At 43.4% G+C, this 20,710-nt stretch overlaps 1 protein-coding gene across 1 annotated transcript; it reads left to right on the top strand.

Moving 5' to 3' along the window:
- The first annotated feature begins 226 nt into the window (after positions 1-226).
- si:dkey-250d21.1 (uncharacterized) lies at positions 227-15,319 on the top strand. The gene is made up of 11 exons (XM_056443060.1): positions 227-596; positions 3,413-3,533; positions 5,905-6,012; positions 6,115-6,151; positions 6,301-8,093; positions 8,199-8,229; positions 9,106-10,877; positions 11,002-11,050; positions 11,177-12,972; positions 13,084-13,120; positions 13,234-15,319. The coding sequence occupies exons 1-11, from the start codon at positions 502-504 to the stop codon at positions 14,748-14,750; spliced, it is 7,356 nt and encodes a 2,451-aa protein (XP_056299035.1). The 5' UTR covers positions 227-501; the 3' UTR covers positions 14,751-15,319.
- The last annotated feature ends 5,391 nt before the right edge of the window (positions 15,320-20,710 follow it).

Here is a 20,710-nt window from a genome sequence, read left to right as displayed (position 1 = left end):
AAACGTTTCAGCTTTTTCCTTGTGTTGTGTCAGGTATGATATAATTAATGAATATCTTACATAGTAGCCACGAAGAGCATGAATTCATGGTCGGATAAACCTAGAGTCGCTTGCACGCTTTGCTTGGTTAGAATCCAAAAGGGTGTGTACTATCTTGACGATTAAACTCTTTGGCAAGGCCCTACTGTGACATTTTGCCCTCTGCTGGTTAACATTTGCCACTGCACGGTTTAGTTCCTGGTTGATGGGATAACACGCTTTCGGCGACTCTTTGCTCACCACGCAACATCAACTTTTAAAAGCATGGAATAAGTAGGTTCTTAGTTTACCAAAGAGACATTTCAGCGAAAACTAACGTTGAAATTCAACGGTGTCGGTTGCAGGTCTTGCCCAAGGCATGACTCTGTAGACTCTCCCGCAGGTTTGCTCACTGTAGGCTTGCCAGCTTGCAACCGCCAGCGAAGCTAGCTAACTCGCTAGCTAGCAACATTGCAGTCCAAAATGACTGACTGCTGCGCCGCAGCGAACTGTGATTATCAGCAAGAGGGATCCGAAAACTCTGCTCCACTTCTCAGCTTCCCCCTGGATGCAGAGCGGTAAGATGTGTGCTTATTTCACTGCGACGTGGGTTAAAAACGAGCCGCCGAGCATGCCAAATGAATGTGTTAGCTACCCACTGTTAGCACTGTCGCTAGCTTAACATCATGTTGGCTAACAGTGACACAACTCTGTCGAAAATGGCGCAGACTAACGTTACTCTTGGAAGAAAAGTCCGTGTGAAAGAGACTCCGGGCCCGGGGACCGAAGCCAAAGTGTGATATTGGCGGATATATGTTTATCTTTGATCTCCTTTATTTCACAAACGGAGATAAAAATATAGTTTAAAACTTTTTTGTGTTGAAATTTAAATTGCCATCGGCACACGACACCGACCACCTCGGCGGTGCGGTAACGTTACTAGCGGCGCTGACGTTAGCTTAGCACAATTAAAATTCTTTCCATTGATCACGCTATTTGGCGTGATTGTGGCTTCCAAACTTCATACATTACATTTAATTTGAATGTGCAATTCACTGTACAATACGAAGTGAAACTTATAATTCCGTAGTTTTAACAGGTGTGAAGTAGCAGTCTAGCGCCCCCTTTTATCCCGCTGTTACCTCCAACGAGATGTTGTTTTTTTTTGCACTCTGCAATTGCGGTAGTCTTGCGCAATATGATTCTTGTGTTACATAAAAATTAATTGAAGGGCCGCTATCGAATGACGACTGCATTTCAGCTGGCTGTTACAGTCGTGTGGCCGTGGACAGGACACGTAACCTCCACGCCACACGAACACCTACTGGGTCACGGGGTCTGAAATGGTTTCATGTCCAGCCCTGCAGTGGGTTTGTTTTGTATTTGTTGACTCGCCTCCTTCTGCTCTGTGTACTCGTTTTTTAAGCTTGCCACAGCCACCCACACGCTATTGTGTTAAGTTGAGAGACGTACATCTAATGTCCTTGTGGGCAAAGCCACCCACCTTCTGTGCATATTCAATTAAATCAGTTGAAAGAAAGAAAGAATTGTGTTGTGAAAGCTTAAATAATCACACACATGCATGTGCAATAAGCACCCACATCGCCTCTCGCAGAGTTGTGTATGCATGTTTTGTCTGTTTTAAAAGAGTGTATTTGAGCTTGTATTTGCACAGTAATCTAGCCACACAGCAAACTGCAGTTTTTAGTTCAAACTGCCCAATACGTGGTTTGGACCAATGTAGTAATAGTGTCTGCATACACTTTCAATAACATTAAGAATTTGTTTTCCTGTTGAACTCTCTCAAGATGAATAGTTTTATTATTGAAATGATTATTTAATATATTCTTCCTTTTGAATGTTTCATAGCATTATAAACTAGAACAAGAAAAGTAGCCAAGCTCAAGCATTGAAGTCGATTATCTATCTCAGGGGTCTTCAATGTTTTTCAGGCCAAGCAGAGACCCCATACTTTTTTTTTATTTTTTATAAATTTTATTTTTATTACACAAAGTGTACATATTGCAATACAAAGGTTGTGATACAAATAGTTTGTTTTGCCCAGTCCCTTGTGCAACCTAGTCCCTGGTCAAAAACAAAAAAAACAAAAAAAAAAAAAAAACAAAAAAAACTAAAATAAAAGTCTAATCTAAAGTGGTGTATGTACACAGTGTAGAAGACGCTACAAACAAAGAGACAAGACTGAGTGTTCACACATATGCACTAACACACAACTCATATATATAATAATATAAGATAAGATATATAGCTACAACAACACGGGCAGTAGATCCTCTAAACTACAAAATACAATAAACTAAATAAAAAACAATAAAAACCCATTAAATGTGTGTGTGAAATTGCGTGTGGCGTGTGTGCAGTGTGGTTGTGTGTTTTTTGCTTTTAGGTTTTGGTTTTTGCTTTTTTTTTTTTGTTTTCAGTTTTGTTTGTCAGTAGTTTGTTTGTTAGTTCGTGTTGGTAAGTGTTTTTTGTTGAGAAACTTTTTTGTTGAAACATGACTTGACGAAAGTGGTTTTGTGCAGTTTGCTGCCACTGCCCCACCACTGGCTCCCTAGTGGCCTCTCTCTCACGTTTTCAACGTTACAGACAAAGTGTGCAGTGTAGAAGGTGCTATGTTGTTTGCACATCTAAAGAAACATTTTAGAGCTGAATAATGCTTAAAAGCTTGTAAAAAAAATATGTATTAAAAATTAATGTGTGATGTGTGGTTGGTCTTTTCCATTTATTTCAGTGCCTGTTTGTATGTATAATGATGTGACTTGTTTAACTGTTGTCTGGGAGGCTTGGCCATACAGTATATTAAAGATATATGAGAAAGAATCATTGCGTGAAAGTACAGCAAGGCTGCCTTGACTGGTATGTGATAGTGTATAGTGTATCAAATTGTGTTTTATATTAAACTGGGTCTAGTGCCATATATAAACATACGGTGGCACTCGATACAAAGCTATTCAAATAATACACAAATTCATACATTCATTTTTTTATGTGCATGGTACATTGAGTAGGGTGGCCGTGCCACTGCCATTCATAACCATGCCTTGTTAACATACCAATGCCAATTTACGTATATATATATATATACGTATATATATATATTAATACACGCAATATGTTGCTTCATGTTAATGTGTATTTAAAGACATTTCAATTTGGGGCAATAACATGAAAACTTGTCAAATCAACCAAAAATATCACAACCCCCTTATAATTGCATTTTGAACTACAACTAGGGGAACATTTTAGTGGGGGCCTTTGGTAGTGCTGAGAGTCACCATGCTCACCCAGTCATTATTTATTTTATTATTAATGCACACACATATTATGTTTGTGACCCTAACAGTTTATGCCTTTTCCCCGCTGTATTTTTCAGATGCAATCAATGGTTGAACAACTGCCAGCGTCAAGATCTGGCATCAGAATCTCCTGAGCAGTTGCATAAGCTGTACAGACTTTGTGCAAAGCACTTTGACCCCTCTGTGATCTCTCATCAGGTAAGAATATATTGCCCATTACCCTTTGTGTATTTATAATCCTAATAGTTTTAGTTTTACTCCGTTTTTTTGTTAGAATTCCACTTCTGCTGTTCCTAGTAAGCAAATACTATATATACAGGACTCTCAGAAAATTAGAATATTGTGATAAAGTTCTTTATTTTCTGTAATGCAATTTAAAAAAAACAAAAATGTCATGCATTCTGGATTCATTACAAATCAACTGAAATATTGCAAGCCTTTTATTCTTTTAATATTGCTGATTATGGCTTACAGCTTAAGAAAACTCTAAAATCCTATCTCATAAAATTTGAATATTTCCTCAGACCAAGTAAAAAAAAAAAGATTTATAACAGCAAAACAAAATCAAACATTTGAAAATGTGTTTCCAGGTGTTTCGAGTTAATTAGACGATTCAAGTGATTTGTTTAATACCCTACTAGTATACTTTTTCATGATATTCTAATATTTAGAGATAGGATATTTGAGTTTTCTTAAGCTGTAAGCCATAATCAGCAATATTAAAAGAATAAAAGGCTTGCAATATTTCAGTTGATTTGTAATGAATCCAGAATGCATGACATTTTTGTTTTTTTAATTGCATTACAGAAAATAAAGAACTTTATCACAATATTCTAATTTTCTGAGACAGTCCTGTAGGTCCAACTTTATACGGATAACCTGTATTACCAGTTTATTAGGGTTCAACAGCCAAGTAGTGATGCCTATCTTTGTGTTATAATTAGGGATGCACCGATCTGATCGGCCGATATTCCCATTATCGGTTTTGATCGGCGTTCTCAAAACGGCCGATCAAAACGGCCGATCAGATGAAGTAACATCTGCGAGAAAAACTATCAGAGACGTTTCGCGGCGCATCATAACGGAGACGATGCGCCCGGCGAGGGCCGCAGAGTGAGAGGTCCACGAGGGGATCCTCACGCAGCGAGCGGCGTCCCCGTCCCCCGAGTTGAATCACTGGGTCAACTCAGCCGACTCTCACATATCTGAGCCCCTATAGACTGATGCTGACGGTAAACGCATTCGATCGGGAGCGCGCGAGGGTTTTGATAAAGTTAGCGGAAGGATTTAAGTGACAACATCCGGTTTTGCAAAGTTAGCGGAAAGAACCACGTGAAACAACATCCGTTTATCAAAATAAGATGTCGACAAATCATACACTAAGATATAAAAGTAAACGATGAACTGATTTTGTATCTTTATAGATAGTTTCTGAGATTTAGCTTAAATTATAAAAAAAAAAATATATACACTTTTATTAATCCCCAAGGGGAAATTAGTTCTCTGCATTTAACCCATTCTTAGTTATTAAGGAGCAGTGGGCTGCAGTGATGCAACTGTGGGTTCAGTGCCTTGCTCAAGGACACTTCGACTTGCGGGAGAGCGGGGATCGAACCCACAACCTTGCGGTTGCAGGACGGCCCTCTTACCCCACTGAGCTACAGCCGCCCCCATTAAAAAAAGATTTTTAAAATTAAAATATGCTAGCATTAAAACATTTTTACTGTACCAAGGAAGAGTTTATAAAAATAAGTCAGACTTTTCTATGTTAAAAAAAGTCCTGTAAATAGATTTCCCCAAGAGTTCCAGGAAATGAATAATGCAGATGTGTTCCATACATATCTGAAATCCCCTACAATAGCAATCAAACAATTTTAATGTGTCAATTAGGACATTTTTCAAAGTAAAAGTCCTAAATGTTTAAAGAAATCTGTAATTTCTTTTATGTTTGAGGTGCTTTATATATGTATTTCCTCATAGTATTACGCAATAATGCTGCACAATAAATAGAATGCTTCAATCGACACCGTGATCGGTGATCAGTATTATCGGATCGGCAGATACTGATTTCAGTGATCGGTGATCGGTGATCAGTATTATCGGTGATCGGCAGATACTGATTTCAGTGATCGGCACAAAAAACCTGATCGGTGCATCTCTAGTTATAATGTTAAAACACACTGGTGTTTCTAATGTGCGTTGTGTAGATGCACATGGTGGAAATATTATTAGAAACACATCTATGCAATCAATCCATGTTATGCCATCACATCACCTGCAACTCAATGTATACCACAAGTTGGAAGTTTTTATTGCTATATACTCACCAACTTCCTTTAAAACACTTTGGTTTATTAGAAGGTCGGTTCGTTAAAAAATGTGGGTCAGTAAAAGTCACATTTTTGTTAAACAGCTGTTCAAATCAATATGGGTGAATCCAGTGATGCCAAGTGCTACTGTATGTGTAGTTGGAGTTCTTAAGCTCCAAATCACTCAATTGGAAATCCCTGTTTCACATAGAATATTGCAGATAAGCTTAAAAGTGGGCTCTCTTCTTTTTGCCTTTCAGAGCGCCTCCAGTTGTGTCTTACGGGATGATGCTGTTCCAACAATATTTGACTCAACAATGCCTGTAAATAATCAATCAATCTGCAACAGGAAGCGAGCTAGGGATCCTGTAAGTGTTTTATTCAATCTTTAAAAAGTCTCTTCTGAAAAAAATGTCAGCCAATACGACGCTAAATATGCAAACGTGTAATCATCCTTTCCATCTACATAGTCTGAAGAGGATCCTACATCTGTGAAGAAAACAAAAGGTACAGTAACCTGTTCACCTAATTAAGCCCCTTGAGTTGTAGTCTTTTAGAATACAATAGCCTCTGTTGTAAATATTTATTCACACATTTAATTAGCTTTTATTTATAATCCTCTCAGCTTTTCATTCAGGTTTTCTCTTTCCCATCAGAAAACACAGCAACAACAGAGGTGACTGAGGAGAAGAGCGAGGTACCTGGTGCAGCATCTGAACTGCAACACGAGAACCAAACCCAAGAGGATGGAGCCAGCTCTAAAGCAAAAGAGACTCTGAAAGTCTATTTCAAAGAAATCCTGGCACTTAATGGCTTCAGCATAAATGGTGCAAACGTCAGCAGTGACGAGTCGATCGGCGGTGCGAGAGGACAGCAGGCTCTCAATCGGATCTGCGTGGAGAAAATTGACAAGAAAGAAATCCTCCAGTTCAGCGAAGACCTCATGCGGGAGGAGATACAGAACAGCCTCAGGCTAGCGCGATTCTTCTCCATTCTGCTTCAGGATGTCACTAGTATAGAGGGCAAGGAGCAAATCCCAGTTTTCATCAGGTCTGTCACCGTCGAGGGGTTCCCACAAAAGCATCTCATTGGGTTCTTACCATGCGACATGGATACAGAGAATCTGTTTTACATGCTTCTGTCAGAGTTGCGAAACAAGTGGGGGCTGAGGATGGAGCACTGCAGGGGTTTGACTTATCTGGTTACAGGCAGCATGTGTCAGAAAATGCGAGACCTTACCTCCAGGATTCTGCTGGAGTTCCCACAAGTAGTTCTGTCACCAAGCAACCCATATGCCTTCAACATATGGATCATTCGCTGCATGCCTGTGCCCTCCATTCAAAGCGTTGCTGACACTGTAGAGGAGGTGGCCTCATTACTCAGGAGAACACCAGAGCTGTGCAAAAGATTGGAAGGAAAGATCCAGATGACGTATGGGCATATAAAAGGAGAAGTGGACAGGATCAAGACAGCCGTCGGTGAGAATTGGGAATATGGCACCGATGCCTTCCAGACCATGTTGGACATCCTGGAGCCGTTCCTGAACTGCATCAACGAGATGATTTCAAAGGTAGACGAAGATTCCGCCGAGCAGATGGCCAAGCTCAAGCCAGTTCTGAAGAATTTCAATTTCATCATCACACTTGTTGTTCTGAAGAACACCCTCTGTTGTGTGAGCATACTCAACTCGAGTCTCAGGGGAATAATTAGCATCAGCAGTACGTTGCAGTACACCATTTCCAATGCCTTAAAGCTGGTAAGCAAATACCAACAGGAGCTTGCAATATTCCACAGGAAATGGTTTTCAGATGCAATTGGCAGAGCAAAGAAGCTGGGAGTGGAGGTCACCAAACCAGAGGTGCAGCAAGGAGACGCAGAGGAAACGCCACTGGAGGACCTTTTTAGAGAAACTCTAAGCCGCCCTATCTTGCAGTATCTCGTTGCAGAGGTGAAGAGAGTGTTCAGCACAGAGATGGTAAGAATTCTCCGATGGCTCTCGTTAGTGCCATCTTACATGGCTGACCACAATTTCAGCATTCGTAGGGATAAAGTAGCGGACGCCAACTTGAACAACCTCGCAAGACCCGACACATTCTACGAAGAGCTCGGTTGTTGGGAGGTGAAGTGGAGGCATGCTAGCAAGCGCAGAATCCTGCCGACTACGGTGTTTGCAACACTCAAGATTCCAGATATTGGGTTCTACCCAAACGTGCAGAGCCTGCTGCGGGTGTTGGGCACTGTTCCATGTGTAAATGCAGAGGCAGATGTGTATGGTCAATACCATATGGTGCTGGAGCGGTGCCACTCCTACCTGAGGGGCACATCCGAGGACCAAAGACAGTGCAGCATGGCATACGTCTACGTGAACCAAGATGTCCACTTCAATGTCGAACAGATGGTGGAGTCCTATGCCCAAAAGCATCCAGACATCCTGCAGTTGCTGCAAACGGTGAGTAGATTTGTATTAGCAGAGTGCTGTTGAAATGTCACTGCCTCTTTAGTGATAAAACAGCTGTTCCACCTGAAATGACATTATACTGGGTGTGTTTTACAGGATGATGACACAAAGGAGAAGCCTCCCCAAGGTTAGATGGCTTTGAAATTATTTATTTCACAAATTTTCAGCATGCAAATATTTTGGTTCATTTCACAGCTATTCTATCACATAATATACCAATTATGGGAAACATTCCCTAAATAGAGCTCGAGACACAAAGATGAGCAGTGTAAGGTATTCTGAAACTGGGCACTACGCAGATGGTGGAAAACAGGCTTCCGGACGCGCGTGGATTAAGTTATCAACATTTAATGGCAGGAAATGTGAAACAAACATTCAAAGCGCTCTTTCCTCGTGTCCCGGCTCGGGAGCTCAGCCTTTCCCCTCGGGGCTTACCTGTGAAAAGAGGCCGGTCTCTCTGAGACACGGAGTTTTCTCTCACAGGTCGAAACGTCACTTCCGGTTCCGTCGCTTTCACAATAAGAATCTCGTCAATTAAAGTCACCTTCACAATAAAAGTCTCTTGTTATTGTAAGTCACGTCACGGATTTCAACCGGCTTCGTCAATCTATAATACTAACATACAGTCACTCTCATGCAACATACATTCATTCTTGCCATTTACATTTGCATAGAGTAAACATTACCCCTATGCTTCATAATACATTAATAACAATATCAATATTCTCCTTAATATTGTCTATTATAATATCTTTCTATATGTATTAATTTAAAACATAAGACCTCTGCAGATGTTATCAAAATAAACTATTACAACTTAACAGCAGCAGACTCAATATTGGCTTCATTTAAAAAATGTGTTTTTGATCTAAATGACCATTGCACCAAGTTGTTGTTAAACTACTATCTTAAATATGCCCACTTAGTTATCTGCTTATTTACTAATGTGTTCAACTGTAATGTCAGTTCACAATAGCTTTTTGATTTGTATTTCTCATTTCAGTGGCATCCCATGGAAACCATGCAGAAAAGGACACTGAAGAAGAATTACAGTTCCTAAACCTAGAAATGGACGCTGAGAGGCTTGTGGAGTTGAGGTGTGCAGAAACTGATAGAGATTCTCTCAAATCTGCTTTGCAAGCCGCGGTGACGGCTGCATACGGAAGCCAAAGCAGGCAACATGGGGACGCTTCCGCTCAGGAGGGAGAAGTCGAGTATGTGACCAAGTCGGAAATGAAAGAAGTTCTCACTGTGTGCGAGAAGGCCGTCAGGGAGGGAATCCTCTTGGAAGTGGGGACGTCATTTTTTTCCTTGTTCATTGACTGTGTGGTGAAGTTTGGGGAGAAAGACAATCTTCCACTCTTCCTGAGGTTTGTGGACAGTTTTGATGTCATGCGACTGGAGTTGATGGGATTCCTTGAGGCGGATCTTGATTGTGATGCCATGGGGCAGCGTCTGCTGGAAATAGTAACCGTCGAGTGGAGGCTTGATTTGAATAGCTGCAGAGGTCAAGCATACTTGGGCTCTGGTGACGTTTCCTACAAGCTGAAAGCCTTTGCCTGCAAAGTCCAGGAGACTCATCCTCTTGCTATAAGCACACACTGCTCTTCCTACTCCTTCAACACATGGTGGTCAAAAACCATCCCAGTGCCTGCTATTAAGAGAGCCCTGGATACATTCGAAGAGGTTTTGATGTTTTTTGGCAGCAGCGCTACTCTACAAAAACAGCTCGACCAGGTGATAGCGTTCGGTCTTAGAGAGAGCTATGAAAAGGTCCAAGAGCTACAGGGGACGTTCTGTGCCCTTTGGCAAGAGAAGCATGATTCTTATGAGGTGTTTGTGCAGATGCTGGAGCCCCTGGTTGAATGTCTGGAGAAAGTACAAACCAACCCACAGAGATGGAAAGCCTTTGTGTCCGACCAAGCTGGGGCACTCCTCTGCAAGGTAATGGAGTTTGATTTCATCATCGCCATGGTGGTCTTGAAGAATACATCTTCTTTCACAAGAGAGCTGAGTGCAGGTCTCCAGAAGGACCACTTCAGTGCTGCATCCCAACTTTGCCAAATCAGCGGAATCGTGGCCACTCTGAACCGAGTAAAAACGAATATGAAGGTGTTTCACCAGAACTGGTTTGACGAGGCCTGTGCAATGGCACAGAGTCTACAAGTGCAGATTGAAGTGCCTGAAGCTGCCTCGCAGACGGCAAGAGACGGCATGATGAAGCCAGTCGGTTTTTACAAAGATGGCTTGAGTGTACCTCTAGTAGATAACCTCATCAATGCCGTAAAGGATCATTTTTCAGAGGACCACAAAGAGGCTCTCAACTTCCTCTCCCTGGTTCCATGCTCGGTCACAGTGAGTTACATGTTTGAGAGCCTGAAGTCGAAGCCTCCTCTCTACAGCGGGGATCTTCCTGATGCTGACAACTTCTTCACAGAGCTGTGCTGTTGGAGAGTAACATGGAAGACCAAAGTTGCGTCCGTGACCGTCCCAGGCTCAATATTTCACACCCTGCGCCTGCCACTCATGCAGTACTTTGGCAACATCAATGCACTGCTGAGGATCATGTCCGTGCTGCCCAGCACAGCGCTGGAGGACTGCGGTGTCATAATGCGCCACAAGAAGTTCCAAGAGTACCTGAGAAACACAAATCCCAAAGACAGGTCCCCGTGCTTGGCGATGCTGCAGGTGGGCACCGACTTCAGCAGAGACCTGGACCGCATGGTGACCCAGTGTTTGAAGGTTACTCCGCAAGCCTTGGAGGGCATATGTCTGGTACGTGCTTGTGTATGATGTCATAGAAATGGCAGTGTGTTAAATTTCTATTTTTATTTATTTTACTCTATTTTATTAATTATGAATGACGGACTAATTTGTATTTACCTGGCTGTATTCACAGGACAAGGAATCCAAAAGTTTCAACAGAAACCCTGAAAACAATATGCAAGGTATGAATGTTTACATGTTTCTTTTATAACATCTAGTACAATGTCGATACTAAGTCATTTAAAGGAACTTTGTTGCCATGCTTTGAATGTGTCATAACGTTACATTTTCTCCCCCAATATATTTAGTTGATTGTGTCGAGGAAACCGAAGAGCCTAAAATGCATCAATCTCCTGACAAAGTGGAGGACCAGGACATGAAGCCAGCAGATGAGAATGGGCACTCTGGAGATAATCGTCAAAGTCTGGCGACAGTGTTCAAACTGGCCACAATACTGGGCAAAAAGAATATCGGTCTCTCTGACCTCTCAGAGGAGGACCGAGAGCTCTTCATCCAGGACCTCAGCATGTGCCACTGGTTTGGAAATGAGGGCAAATGCGCGCCCTCTATAGGTGACGATGAAATGGTGAACCACCTCATCAACGGAATCCGAGATGTCATACTGACTGAGATTCAGGAATCGCCGTTCTTCTCACTTATCACAGACAAACCTGTTAAGATTGCTCACAAGACCCACCTGCCGGTTTTTGTCAGGTTTGTTGCAGAATCGGCTCCAAAGGTAGAGCTCCTGGGTTTCTTACCATTTGATGAAAGCTGTCATGTTGATACACAGGCCAATAACCTGGCAACGATTCTGACCGAAGACTGGGGCTTACCAATGTCTCAGTGTCGCGGACAAGCATTCATGCACTTGGGCTCCGGTTATCAGAGCCTGAAGAAAATGTCTTTAGATTTCCTCCTGAGCTATCCTCTCTCCGTTGTAACGCCCAGCGAGTCTTGCGGCCTTGCCCATTGGCTGGCAGGAAGTGTGCCTTGCCCTTCAGTGGCAAAAATGTTGGACATCACAGAAGACCTGCTGCTGTTCTTTGATGAGTCTCCTAGTCTGGAGGGGCAGCTGGCGCAAGCTGTGGATGGGCTCTTGAATTGGCCAAGAGATTCGCTGGAGGAAATGCCAGAAACCTGTTGCTCGAGGTGGAAGAAGAGAGAGGACTTCTTTGACATCCTCGCCGACACATTAGAGGGCATCCTCAGCTGCCTCGATGCGGTCAGCTCGAGTGCCACAGGCGCCAAGTCGATGCATGCACAAGTTCTCGCCACCGCTCTGAGAAATCTGGATTTCATTGTCACCCTCGTGATTTTGAAGAATGCTTGTGCTCCTCTCCGTAACTGTAGCACCGTCTTCCGCTGTGGAAACCCTGCTGATATTCTCTGTGAAGTGGAAAAAATCCCCTCGATCATAGAGACTCTTCACAAAATGTTAGAAAATGTGAGTACTCTGCACTCCACTTGGTTTGAGCAGGCATTCCAGCTAGCAACCAAGCTAGCGCCTGAGCAGGTGTGCTTCTCGGAGGAAGCCAACAGCTATGAATCTCCTGAGATCTACTACAGAGAAAAGCTGAGCGTCCCTCTCCTCAGCAGTCTCGTTGACGAGATGAAGTACAGCTTCTCAGACGGCCACTTGAGGGCCCTGTCGGTCCTGTCCTTACTGCCCTCCTGCAATCCCCAGCCCATTCTGCCGGAGACCGCAGACAAGCCGTTTAGCCTCTACCTTGCAGATCTCTCTGAGCCCGAAGCAGCCGAGCAAGAAATCAACGCATGGGCCGCTGTCTGGGAGGAGAAGTACCAGGATGCTGCTCCTCCATCATCCATCGCTGAGACGCTAGTCCACCCTGAGTCGAAAAGCCACCCAACTGTCGCCTCACTGCTCAGGCTCGTCGCGGTCCTGCCCAGTGTCAGTATGGAGTGGGACCTGATGAAGACCACCCTGAATTCCACCAGAGACCTGCTAAAAAACACTGTATGCAAAGGCAGCCGACGGGACCATGTGGTGCTCCTCTCTCACTGCACCACTCTCCAGAGACTGCCCGAGGTCATTGAGAAGTGCATGGAGGTTGATCCAGAGAGCAGTCCATGTCTATCCCAGGTATGTTGCAATGGTTTGAACACTGTTCTTTGGTAATTGACAATGCAACGGAAAACTTAGTGAAACAGTTTTACAGCCATTCTAATCATCACCGCGTTTATATTTTTTTAGGTGCTTGGAACTTTGCAAAGACTAAAGTTGGACAGCGGTAAGTCTATTCACCGCAACTTGATTATCGAGAATCCAAGTGTCTTTGATTGTAATTAGGAGACAACAAATAATTAACATTTCTTTTCTTTTCTTTCTTTTTTTTTAAATCAGGAGGCTTTAAAGCAGACCCGGCAGCACCAACAGAATCGCATGCCTCCATCGTAGCACAGAAGCCTGCTGACGGAGAGGTGACATCGGCCGATCATGAAGTGGGCCCAAGGACAGCCGTGTCGTTCTATGAGCCACAACTGCGTGAGCAGATCCTCAAGGAGCTCTGGGACTCTCAGTTCTTTACAGTTATAACTGAGCGAGCTGTCGAAATTGACGGCGAACTCTATGTCCCGCTGTGCATTAGGTACCTGAACAAAGAGGACATCCAGTGTGAGGAAACACTGGCCTTCATCCCTTTTGGTGAAGACCCAGTTGTCTTCGCAGACGCTATTGAGACCGCCCTGTCTGAGAAGTGGGGGCTCAACATGGAGTACTGTAGAGGGCAGGCCTTGCTGAGTGTTGGTAAAGTCGGAGCTCAGATGAGGGTTGTAAGTTTAGCAATAGCTAAGAAGTACCCCCAAGCTGTCAGAACAGTCAGCTCAGCGTTGTCTCTTAATGTGTGGCTGGCTAGATCGTCCCCCGCTGAGGAAGCAGCCGGCGGAGCGCTTCTCATAGGGAAGATATTACACTGGCTCACAGAGGACGCAGAACGCCAGAACAAGCTGGAAGACATGATCATTCACGTGTTCCAGCACGACGAGGTAAAGGGCAACGAGCTGAGGGACAAGCTCGTCAAAAACTGGGATAAGAGTCACGTCATGCACGAGGTGATGGTGGAGGTGTTGGAAGCCGTCATGCTCTGTCTGAACGAGCTGAAGGGGGAGGGAAGCGCTTCGACCCGGCAGCAAGCGGCACAATTGTTCGATGCGATCCGAAACTTCGATTTCATCCTGTCGACTGTGGTGCAGAAGAACATCGCGAGTGTTACTAAAAAGCTAAGCCAGTCTCTGCAGGGCAAACCCTTAGACATGTTGCTTGCTGTGAATAATTTGCCTGACCTCAAAGCGTCCCTCAGTATACTGAAGAGTGATATTGACAGCCATCACAAGGCCTGGTTCGAGGAGGCCACCGAGCTGGCCTCCAAACTGCATGTCACCATGATGCACTCGGTGCTCCTCGAGCCACTGAGTGAGTTTTACAAGGAATCCGTCAGCATGAAGGTCGTGGAGCACTCGCTAGCAGAAATCGACGACCTCTTCACAGAAAAGGTATTGGATACCTTGAGGTGTCTGGAGATTGTGCCTTACGCAATGTCCAAAGTCGAAACCAGCATTCTTAGTGGTCTCGTGTTCCGCCTGTACAAGGACGACCTGCCAGATCAGGTCTCGCTTCACACAGAGATGAAGTCGTGGAAGGAGAAGTGGTTGGATCCCCTGGCCGGCTATCTCCCGACCACCGTGCTCGACACGCTCAAGACGTCGCAGATCAGAAGTTTCAGTAACATTGAAACTCTCCTCCGACTCCAGGTCATCTTGCCGTTTTCAAGGAGGGAGAGCAACTTCAGGCAGGGAAAACGAAGCTTACAGGAGTTCATCCAGCAGGAGAAGCGCTCCCTCGCTGAGCTGCACCCTCTGTAAGAGATGCCGGGCTTCAGTCCCTCGCTAGCGCCAACCATACCTAAGAACTCATGTGTCTCAGCCCTGATCGTGGTCCCGTGTTCTCAACCCAATCCTTCTGTGTACATTATTGATCTGAGTTCTTTGACGTTTCCTTTAGTTGTTATCCTGCAAACTAAGCCCTATGTTATTTTTCTTTTTTATCCTGTAGTTTGTACAGTTGTACTGCCCAATGGGACCAATGTCTTGGCAAAAAAAAAAAAAAAGAGCAATGCTTGTGTGCCTTGATGCAAAATAAATAATTCACCCCATGTAATCATGATAATTCAGATGTTGAAAAATGTCCCATTGGAGTTGACTGACTTCTGTATCGCTGTCATGACCTTATTCTAATGATTTATTGCACCCATAACCTTTCCTGGGCACAAATAGAAATGGTTAGTTCCATCATGTCTTCTGATGATTTCTCATGTTTCCTGTGTCTTTACAGGAATGAATTTGCTGTAAACGTATCTTTTGAAAGAATGTTTCCTCAAAAGGAAATCCTTCATATATATTTGTCAAAAAAGTAATAAAATTCTCCAAAAATATATTTTTGTTTCTTTCTTACTTTCTGTTGTAAGTTTGGACACAAGCATATATTTGTCATATAAAGTCCTCTTCACTAATATGTTATTTTGTACATGGAGAACACACTGCTGTCCAGGCTGACCGTTGAAAGGGCAGAAAGAAAAATAATAGAAGGAATCACTAGTCATTGGTCAGATTAATTGAAAATTGGCATCAAATAGTGTTGATTTAAAAAGGAAGAAGTTAGATATAAGTACACAAACATACCTGTAAAAAGATAGAATATTAACAGGTGTGTTAATATTGACAGCTATTCTTAAAACATCACAGTAGAACTTTGTTTAGGGTTAGCCGTATTGGAATTGGATCAATGAATATCAGATTGACAAAAAATCACTAACACTATAAAATCCCACCACTGAGTTGACTGCAGAGAACCCAAATGCACTGTTGTGTTTTTAAAGTAATTCTTCTTTTGGGGCCACAACTATTACAAATGTACATATTTAATGTAGTGTGGGAATTATATTCTTTGTGTCTCTAAAGTCGTCATCGTTGAAGGAAAGAAAAACATCAACATACCAGGTGTGTCCAGACCTTTGCCTGCTACTGTAGACGTGCAGGTGTCCTCGATGGGCTGCCATGTCTGTAAGTCACCACAAGGTGGCGCAGTGGGTCTGGAACTAGCCCGAAGAGGAAATGATTGAATTTGGTCAGGTCAGAAGTGCAACTCTAAATATATAAATATACCTGCCAGGTATCACTAAATGTAATGTGTACGTGTTGAATCATAATACTTGCGGGAATGGTTTTATAGTCATTACATTTCTTTGTAGAACTGAGAAGGTCACATTGAGATTCCAGATCTCTTCTGCCAGGGAGTCCACATGCAGTTATTGAATATGACTATATATTACTTTGGTAACACAACTGCAAACAATCTGTAGGAGTTCGTTTTAAAAAAAAGGTGAATGAAGAGATATTTGCTGTGATAAGCTTCGGGTCATTTCAATCGTGTTCAGTGCTGTCTGCCAGTGTTAATGATCGCTTACTGAGAAAAGGCAGTTCACCCTCCAGGGTATGAATTAAATATTAAATAACAAACAAAACTATTGCATGATTCACTCACTGATCAACAAGGAAGTGGGTTTAGAGAGAGGGTTGTCAAGGTCATATAACCACTACATTATCTCAAGATACCCGGTAAATATTTATTTGTTCATTACCTTTTGTCCTTTAAATGAAGTGGAAGACCTCTGCGATGCTGGGTATGCGAGAGGGACCGGTTCTACTCGAATTATCCAGTAATGCAAATCGAGGCTCCGGGGCTCCATTGTGCCTCTGTTAATATGTAATTTTAAGAACAAGTGTATTCTGTGAGGGCTGTGGCACAATGTCTGGCTTTCTTGTTAATTATTTGCTATGAATTCCAATCTGGTGTATAAGCCTTTATGAAAGGAATTTCAATAACACACAGCTACTGAACTGAGAACTAGAAAGGCACGATCCTGTTCGATGTTATGGGGGATGGTTTATTTTAAGCCATACGTCCTCTTTTATATAACTGTTGGCCAATGGCGATGTCCGCCCAAATGGTATACTGCAACTAAAGCTGCATGACGAGAAATACCTTTTCTAATTTATTCCCGCTTTCTTCACTAGAACAGCTGGTTTTTAGCCAGACTTAATAACTGACTGAGGCTACACTTACACAATACCCCAGGGCATATTTAAGTCCCTTTAAATTCCAGGTAGACATGATCCAGAGGACTACATTGAATCCACCCCCCCTCTTCCCCTGAAATCCTCTGTGACTTCATAAAGAGAAAGGCCGGCGCAGTTAAAAACCCCGCCATATGCATTCACTCTGTTGACGTGAAGCTGCCTTATCTTTTAACACCGATAACCCCACCGAGTGCACTTAAAAAGAGGAAGAAACACGTATTCTTCCTGTGAGCTGTAACAGCAGATGCCTCCCCGACAAAGCCCCGATTGTCGGTGCTCAGCTCAGTGTGAAAGGAGCATCTCCGTGTCCGCCGCTCAGCTGCTGAGCCGACGGATCTGCCTCCGCTGAGCCTCATCGCGGCCATGTGCGGCACGCAGGCACCGTCCCGTAACCCCATCCGCCGAGAGCGGTGGGGCCTCCACCGAGCGGTGTTTTATTTATTTACACGTTGGATGCCGAGGTGGACTTTGTTACGATTTCAAACCTCTGGTGCAGCCGGTGTGTTTGGGCATGAAGAACACATCCTCCATCTTGAAGCAAAACAAGGCATTGCCATAATTGACCCATGCACCAGGTTTCCTGCTGGAAGTCAAGGTTCTGCACTGATGTAAGACCCGTGGCACTCCGTAATCATGTCCATGCACAGCCAGGATTTAACTACACTCTGGAGGGGAAGACACAGGGCTTAAGTGGATTTTATTTCAAGGTTCCCTTTCAAGGAAAATTGGCAGCACAGGCCGGGATTCAGATCCTCCCCATATTACGAGCGGAACCTTTGGCTTGAATTATTCAGATGTCAGCTTGTTGATTGTTCTCTTTAAGAACACATCATTTTTACTTGCCATTGTAAAGCTACAGGGTTTTGAACTGGAAGTGAAATGTGAAAAGCTGCCTTTGGCGAGTGTGTTTTACCCGATACGGAGGTGTATAAGGGATTATCTGAACACAAAGCAGTAAATGCAATTTAAATAGATTGGTGACAAGCTTCACTTCAGGGCTCAGCAGAAGCATGCACACTGCATGTGGGCCTGAAACTTGCAGCTTGGCTTTTCAAATGCTTTCGCAATCCTCAAAGACGTACGCTTTAATCATTTATAAGGACGGTCTGGTGCTCTCACGCCTTCGCCAACCGCAATCTGAAGGCCAAATTCACGAGAACCAGATGCATCAATGGCAGTTTGGAGGCCCGCCGCCAGGCTGGTGCCTGTCCTCGTGATTCCTCTGACGCTCCTCTTCTCTCCGTTTACCATGCGGGACGTGCGCCCCCAGACTCTGCTGAAGACATCACCCCACCCACATGCTGCACCTCGACCCCCTCCGCCCTCAACACCTCTGGCTCCTCTTCAGCAACACCTCGTCAGACGCAGCGATGCGGCGTTGTGCGGCGTGATGAAGGACCTGTGTGAGACAGCGCTTGACGCTAGAAGCGATGTCTCTCTTTATTGGGGAAAGTACACCCCGAAATATAATTCCCATGTGTTGGTTTTGCCGTGACGTATGGCTCGGTTTTATACTTCATGACTTGGACCAGAGGAACGGCGGAGACCGTGACGTTGTCACGAGACAGATCGTGCAGCTGCTCCAGTAAATAATAAGACAAGATACTAATGTGATATAATTACCCCGAGATATTTCAGTGGATTGTTGGCTTACGGTAAGCGCTGCTCTACATTCAAATAAAACTTACTGGAGGACGATATCCAAAGATTCTGTGTCAAAACAAATCCAAATAACGTCATCCCATAACATCAACAACAACGGTCTTTATCTTCTAAAATGAATTCATCACTCCAGTCAACAAATGCAATAAATGCTTTATTTTAGGGGGAATATTCCCTTTAAATCGTGTTTGGTTCTCATGCAGCGATTCTTTTGATTTATGACACTGATGTACTTGTTTTGGAATCCTCTCCCTTTTGGCTGCTTCGCCCACAACGCAGGCAACTTTTGAAACCCCTTTTGGGGGTTCGGGAACGAGTGTCCGGTGCCGGTGAACTCCCGGGCTTCATGAGCACGCAGGCCCTTGAAGGCCTCCTGTAGGACCACATGACGTGTTCAAAGGTGCCACCCATCTGTCACTTGAAAGGGCTCCGTCCTCAAAGCACAGTAGAGACGGAGTTTGTAAACAAATGGCGTACGAAAGATGTGGGTCCAGTCCGGCAGATTGGACGCGGCTTGTTGTTTCTGAGGCGATCCCCACTGTGAGCTTCCACAGGAGGGGCAGCGGAGGCCGGTCTGATTTTCACGTGGCTGCGAGTCTGATTGAACCCTCTAGGAATACCGTTGGTAATCCATAAAGTTATTGTTCATTGGCAACAATCTGCTGGCAGCAGAGCCGTGCGCCGTTTACCGTTTGGTGGGGGATAAGAGGCGGCATGAAAACTAACCGTTACGGATGTGCTTTCCATTTGAAAATCCCCTTTTACGTTCCGGCTTCATTGTATTTACGTTGAGGCTGTTAATCAAACTCCTGGATTTCATTTTGATCAGGAATTGATCTATGATCAAATGGGTTTGGTTGGTAATCGAGAACAGACAGAAAGGAATGTACCTCATGAGAAATAAACATGTATTAGTTTATCATTGTGGTCATTTGATAAAAGAATTACAAAATAAAAAGGGACGAGAGCTTTAAATAAAAACATGTCTGATTATTTTTTTCCGATGAAGGTTTGGCAATAAAACTAAACTAAAGTTTACACAATTACATCTACTTCATTGTCTTTCACCTCCCTTTTAAATCAGGAAACATTTATAGGAGCAAAGAAAATAGATTCAAAATGTATTTTATTTGAGGATATTAGCAGCGATCATTAGAGCCCAGTTTGGGGTTAAATGTATCCCATGGGCGTAATAATAACCTGCACCCATTCAGGCTCTGATCCTCCTGCTGGGTGAAAGTTGAGTGCCCCACCCCTCACCCCCCTTTCCTCAGAGAGCCTCCAGATTTGTGATATTGGCACAATGCGGTGAGCCTGAGCACTTATTCTTTCCCAACATTATGCCAGAGCTGGGCAAACTCCATTTTTCATTTGGGCAATAATAACATATTTTAAAAACAGCATTTAAAAAAATTGTGATATGTACTTTTACACATTCAGTGTTTTACTAAAGACCAATAAAGTACCGTTTCTATTATTGTGCATTTACAGTTTGGGTTCTTAAAATTCGGGTTGTGATATCCCATAATGTAAAGGGATTTATTTTAATCCAATCTATTTTATTGGTTGAAACTCATTTGAAAATAAACGTCCAGCTCAGGCTCACCACATCAACCACATCGGGTTTAATTCATGGTGCCTCGAGGAAAAAGAAAGAAAAGTAAAAATAGAAAGTTTGTTTTGGAAAAGATCGAAAATGTTTTTAATCTAAATATAATACAACTTTTCATGCACATTTTCCTCCAGTAATCCAACCATGTCGAAAGCAGATTATGGAGACAGTTAAAAAGAACAACGTAACATTATCTCCATTTGGGCTGCATCCTAAATTCGGATTCTGCCTTATGTGACATGAATTATTTCAATTTGATGGACTCTTCTCACACACACACACACACACACACACACACACACACACACACACACACACACACACACACACACACACACACACACACACACACACACACACACACACACACACACACACACACACACACACACACACACCTTCCCTTCATCTC

The sequence above is a fragment of the Pseudoliparis swirei genome, chromosome 3 (assembly GCF_029220125.1).
Source record: "Pseudoliparis swirei isolate HS2019 ecotype Mariana Trench chromosome 3, NWPU_hadal_v1, whole genome shotgun sequence".
Lineage (NCBI taxonomy): Eukaryota > Metazoa > Chordata > Actinopteri > Perciformes > Liparidae > Pseudoliparis > Pseudoliparis swirei.
Note: the sequence above shows the minus strand (reverse complement) of the source record. Positions and strands in the feature narration are given on the sequence as shown.